A 6,000-nucleotide genomic window follows, 5' to 3' on the forward strand; every position below is an offset into this window, starting at 1 on the left:
CCACCAAATTGTTAGAGAAAAAGCGAGCAGTGATGTCTCCCTCTACCGGTGGAAGATAAAAGAGTCCTCAAACGAAAAGCCAGGAAGGAGGGTGGTGGAGGAATAAAGGATCAAGGTAAGAGAAAAGAGAGAAGTAGGAAGAGAAGACGAAGAAAGAGAAAAATAGGAAAAAAAGGAAAAATGAGAGGGAAACCAATGAAAAGAAAAGATGGGGAGGAAAGAGGAGAACAGAGTCGGCAAGGCCAGACAGCAAGAAAGCTAAGTAGGAAAATCAACAAGAAATGGACAAGTGAGAATTAGCAGCAAAGGCTAAAAACAAAAAAAGAAGAGATGTTAAGAATACATTTCATGGCTCCTAGCCACGGTAACCCTGAGAACCTTGGCCATTTCCCCCGGGAGGTGCTCAAACGGGGATCTTAACTATGCAGGTGCATCAGTCATCCTCCTTGGAATTTTGGCAGTGTGGAAAAGTGAGGAAATACTCTTTTTTTAAAATATCAGACATCCCTGAATCATTTGATATCTGAGTTTTTTCTAAGAAGGGGATGTTCAAAACAGGCAAAGTTTGGGAGCATTTTATGAGAATCATAAATTGCATCGGGAAGAGTCACAGCATTGAATATGCAGGAGTCCTGTCGTTTCCCAGGCCAGCGCCCTCCCGTCAGCCCACAGGAGGTTGCCGTGGGCAGCACCCTGCAGGCCAGAACATGGGAACATGGCCCTGGCATGCCCCAAATGGACCCGTCTTCTAAACGGAAACCAGTCTGAATGTGGCAAACTATTTTCAAAGCCACGGGCTACCAGCAGGGTTTAGACACCTGGGTACGTGGCCCGAGTCTCTGTGCACACTGGCAGCAGGTCAGCCGGGGAGGGTGCAGCAAGGAGGGTAATCCTGATATGAAAGCTGTCCCTATGTCAGCGGAGGTGCCCACAACTGTACTTGCAGAGACAGCCATTTTTTAAGATGTTTAAACAAATCTATGTAGAAGAGGCGCTCAAAGTCAGGTAACTCAGGTCGGGATTCAAAACAGTCCTTTGGAAAAGATTTCTGAGTGACTTATATAGAGATGTTTTAAATTAAATGGCTTAGGCTAAACTTTTTCTTTCACTCATTTTTTTTTTTTTTCACACTTTGCTGTAAGTCCTTAAGCTTCAGCCTTGATAAAGTAGAGAGCGTCTTCGGCAGGGCCCTGGCCAGTGGGCCGAGCACAGTGTTTGTCACAGTTTTTAACAAGTCGAAGTTTGGCCGTGGTCGAGCACCAGTCCGTATGTGCAGGAGTGGGCCCAGGCAGTGAGGGACCCCCTTTTAAGAAAAAGAAAACAACATGCAAGGAACAAGGCCTTGAAAGGGGCTGTGCAAGGAAGGGACCCTGAGGCTTCATTGGTTTCACAGTAAACCCATCTGTAGGTCTGAGTTTGTCTTCAGGCAGCAAAGTGATGTTAGTAGCTGCAGGCCTCAGCGGGCACACCTAACCCCACGTCGCCCTTCCTGCCAGCACGACCCCTCGGAAACTCAACGGACCACTGTTGGTGGCCACTGTGCCTGAGAAGGTTCTCGTGGGTGCCCATGAGCCCTTTGCCGGGCTTAGAGGAGAGGCAGGTGATCAGGGAAGAGGAAAGGGGCAACCGATGGGGGGGTGCCAAGTAGAAGAGCAGACAAGGAAGGGGAGCAAGAGACAGAGAGGGTGTGGGATGAGGAGAGCCCACCTCTCCCCTCAGGCTCCTACCCTGTGACCTTGAACATCTCTTCCGGCTCTAACCTCTAGCATATTTCTCTATGAGACAGTAGGAGCCAGTCAGAAGTAACCAGGCAGATCCCCAAAATAGAATTTGCCAATTAGTTTTCAATAAGAAAGGCTTTCTTCAGGTCAACAGAGACGAGCAAATCTCATTTGTAATTTCCTTGTTCCTTAGAGCTGGGGGTATTGTGTGGACAGAAAGTACTAGAAGGAGTGAAGGCTCCAGAGGGGAGGTGGGAAGCAAGACGCCGTCACCCGGGAGGCTGGGCGCTGTGACGCGGCCCTCGCGGGCTCACTGGCAGGCCAGGCTGGCAGCCGCAGCAGCGCAGTGTCTCTGCCAGTGAGAACGCGAACGGTGATGTTCATGAAACGTTCTCTGCAAGGCACGGTCTCTGCAAACCCTGGCATAGTCTCCAGAAGATGGATGTTTAATCAGCAAGGCTGCTCCTTCTCCGCCTCTGCCCTGTCCAGACTGAGCCGACGTCTCCAACAAGCTGACAGCATCAGAGCGCGTGACAACCTGCACAGACCACGGCTGTCTGCGGCCTGACAGCCTCCGCACTCAGCACCCCCCACCGGAAACTCCCCGCAGGAGCAGAGCAAGCTACGTGGTCCCCACCCAATAGTTTAAAGGATTGTTAATGCTCAATGATCAGCCCCTTCCAAGTACGTTTTGATGGCCTTTCTCCCCCAGCTCCTGGGGTTTTGGAGTTCCACTGATCGGGATGGAACGATAGAAAAGTGACCATCTTCCCTGAGACTTGCTTTCCCTCCTTAAAGCTCCACTGTGAGCTTTAATCTGGCCTGGAACCAAGGTTTTTGAATTTCTAAAATCTGCAATTTCCTTAGGGACTGCTGCCCTTCAGTGTTCTCATCTAGGCCTGGGGGCCGGCGTAGGGTATGGCCCACCACTTGTGGTTTAGAAAGAAACCCATGCGGCTTGGAGCTCTCGCTGCAGCAGATGAAATAAAGGCCTAAGGGTTTGCAGGTGAATTCTATCCCTCCGCTTAACCGCCTAAGGCTGGTTTTGCCGCTCGTTTCCCTGGAGTGCAGGTGTGTGTGGCAGGTCTGGGTACACAGCTGTTGGTAGGTGGTTCTTTGGGAGCTCTAGCGTTCTGAAAAAGAGGAGAGGGTCATGAGCCAAGCAACATTTATCAAGCACCTACTGTGTGTCGAATGTGCAATGGTGGAAAGAAGTTTATCCCAGCTTCGAATCCTGGATCCGTCCCTTGCTCTCATCTGCAAGCTGTTGAGCAAGCCACCCACCCCCGCTGAGCACCGGGGCCTTCATTTGTAAAGAGGGAAAACATGCTTGTTCCAAGAACTTCAGAAGAAACAGAGGGAGCGCCCAGCTTACTGCTTGAACGCAGAGTCACCATATGCTTACCTGATGTCCATACTTTCCCTCCTCCTTCCCACAGAAACACCGCTCCTGAACCTCACTAAGGAGGGACCACACTGGCGCAGGTGTAGCTGGTCCAAGGCCTCCGGAGTCTCTCCCAGCTGTTCCGACACTCGCCCGTAGTCCGAGGAGAGGGTGTGCCGAGCTATAAGGGCTCCCGATCCCATAGGCTGGAAATGTCTTCCGCTATTTTCTTTGCCCTGTGATCAAAGTCAAACAAAAGACACAAGATATATGTAATATGACTTAAGAACACTTAGAAGAAAAGGAACTGTCTCCTCAAATGTTGGCATTATCAAACCACGGAAGCTCAATGGATGGTTCTTGAAGCTGATGATAATTTAGCAATTCTAGGCTTTTATAGGACAGTTCAGTCAGACTGTCAGGGGCTTCTGCTACCCCTATATTTTCTTTTCTTTTTGTGGTCAAATAGACATAACATAAAATTTACCATTTTAACCATTTTTAAGTGCACATTTCAGTGGTATCAAGTCATATTCATGTTGTTTTGCAACCACCACACCATCCTTCTCCAGGACTCCTTCACCTTCCCCAGCTGAAACTCCGCACCCATGAAACTCTAACCCCTCTTCCCCCACCCCCAGCCCCCGGCACCCACCATTCGACTTTCTCTCTGAGCTACTCAGCTACTCCAGGGCTCTCAAATCAGTGGAATCGCACAGTATTTGTCTTTTTGTGGCTGGCTTATTTCACTTAGCATGCCGTCCCCGAGGTCCGTCCCTGCTGTAGCGTGTGACAGACTCCCCTTCCTTCCGCAGGCTCAGTAACGCTCTGTTGCATACAGGTAGCACATTTGTCCATTCTCCCATCAGGGGACACTCGGCTGCTTTCACCTTTTGACTTACTGTGAATAAGCTGCTATGAACCTGGGTGTACAGGCCCCTTGTTTGGTAAAAATGGTTTTCAGCATATGGGAAAGCAGCCTCAGACTGCTATAGGTGGTGAAAGCCCATAACTCTGTACATGGGATTTTTAAAAAATTCCATCCTCTAAGTTGGGAACGAAGGCCATGGGCACCACAGCCTGTTACTCTCTGGAGGCCGACTGGGCACCTGTGGGTGACAGTTCATTTGAGTGGGTTATTTAGGTGCCAGGTGTTGGTATTTGCCAGGTGCCGGGTGTCTCCCCAGCTGCAACGGGGCTACTGTGCGCGCTCCCTGCCTTGACTGAGGTGTCACTAACGGTGTCTCTCTTCTCGCACCCGCCCTCCCCACCCTGCCCCTCCCGCCCCCCGCCTTCTCTTTGCTGGCTCCTGCTGCTCCAGTGCGACCAAGACCAGTGCATTCAGAGCACCAAATTCGTTTTGCAGGCCGCGGCCACGCCCCTGCTGCAGAGCGAGCCCAGCCTCACCAGCGACGAGCTGCACCTGCCCGGGAAGCCCGGCCTGGGCACGCCCTGTGCCAGCCTGACGCTGGGCCCGCCCACGCCGCCCTCCTCCATGCCCAACCTGGCCGCCGAGGCCGCGCTGGCCGACGTCCTGCCCCGCAAGGAGGAGCACGTGGCACACCAGTTCCTGACCCCGGACGAGGCGCCCTCGCCCCCCGGGCTGCTGGCGGCGGGCAGCCCCCTGGCGCACAGCCGCACCGTGCACGTGCTGGGCCTGGCCAGCCAGGACTCGCTGCACGAGGACTCCGTACGCGGCCTGGTGAAGCTCAGCTCCGTGTGACCCTCGTGGGCCTGGGGCTGGGGGCAGCGACCTTCTCCAGACCGAGTGCCGCAGACGAGGTGACAGCCCCGGGTCCAAGGTGACAGCCCCAGGTCCGGGGTGCAGAGATCCCTTAGAGAGTGGATGGAGCCCCGGCTGATGGCAGAGGGCAGCGGGACCCAGATGCTTAGTGCTTGGTTTTATTCGAATTTTCTTCCCCACCCTGAGCGCTCTGACAAAAATGAAAATAGAGAAGAAGCGTTTTTGGGATGCTCGGAACCTGAGGGGTGGACCTGGGGACAGGGCAGCCTCCGGGGGTGGAGTCGGAGTCGGGGAAGAACAGATGCTGCCTGGACGTTACACGGCCGTCTGCCGCCCTTGTGACAGACACACGGAAGGTGGCCAGACTGAAATTGCACTTAAGTGTTATGCTACTAATATTTGAAATAGACATGCCATTCCATTTGTTAATTAAAACAACAAAACCTAACAGGAAAAAGCGACCAGATGTGGATTTGCATGCCACGCTGCCGTCTGTGCTACAGTGGTGTTGGTATTCCAAAGGAAGTGCTGCTCTCTTTCTTTTTTCTTTCTTTTTTTTTGATTTTGTGAATTTTCCAGTGCTGTTCTGTTGGAAGACAGTACAACAAACCGAGACTAACGGACAGTGTCATCACTCGTCAGCCTCTCGGCTGAGGCTCTGTGGACAGGTGGCTGGGCTGCAGAGGGCGGCTGGGGTCCTACCATATCCAGTGTCATTCACCTCTGTGCAGCAGGTAGATGAGGCTTTGTGTTGTGCGGCCCCACCAGAGACTTCACCTCCTTGTGTGATGCAACTTTCGTGGACAGCCAATAAAATGACGTCCTCTGTTATTTTGGGTCTGTGTACAGTTATCCTTAAAACAAAATCATCTGCAGGGCCCAGGAGAGTTTGTTTTTATTGAAGTATCCCAAGCAAGAAATGGTCCCAGATCCACCAAAAATCGAATTTTTGAATTGGGAGATAGTTATAGGATCATTTCCTAGATAAAAGACTCGATTTCCATCGGTTTTTTTCTCTTTCTGACACAGTCTTGCGGACTTCGCTGTAGAATTGCAGACAGCCATGCGGCAGTTAGTCTGCGATCGGTGCAGGGGAGGGGGTGCCCGGGGAGAAGGGGTGCTGTCTGGCCATCCTCTGGGCTCCATGTTGT

The 6,000-nt window shown here is 52.1% G+C and overlaps 1 protein-coding gene across 2 annotated transcripts in view; it reads left to right on the top strand.

Moving 5' to 3' along the window:
• The window catches only part of ZDHHC14 (zinc finger DHHC-type palmitoyltransferase 14), a 237,781-nt gene extending 232,101 nt beyond the window's left edge, over positions 1-5,680 (top strand). The window contains exon 9 of one of the 2 annotated variants that reach the window (XM_045544631.1): positions 4,427-5,680. In XM_045544631.1, coding sequence (XP_045400587.1) covers positions 4,427-4,828 — 402 coding nt within the window. In that variant the 3' untranslated portion in view covers positions 4,829-5,680. The remainder of the gene's footprint in view (positions 1-4,426) is intronic. The other variant, XM_045544632.1, reaches the window with a different exon arrangement.
• The last annotated feature ends 320 nt before the right edge of the window (positions 5,681-6,000 follow it).

This window comes from Lemur catta, chromosome 2, assembly GCF_020740605.2.
Source record: "Lemur catta isolate mLemCat1 chromosome 2, mLemCat1.pri, whole genome shotgun sequence".
NCBI classification, from domain to species: Eukaryota; Metazoa; Chordata; class Mammalia; order Primates; family Lemuridae; genus Lemur; species Lemur catta.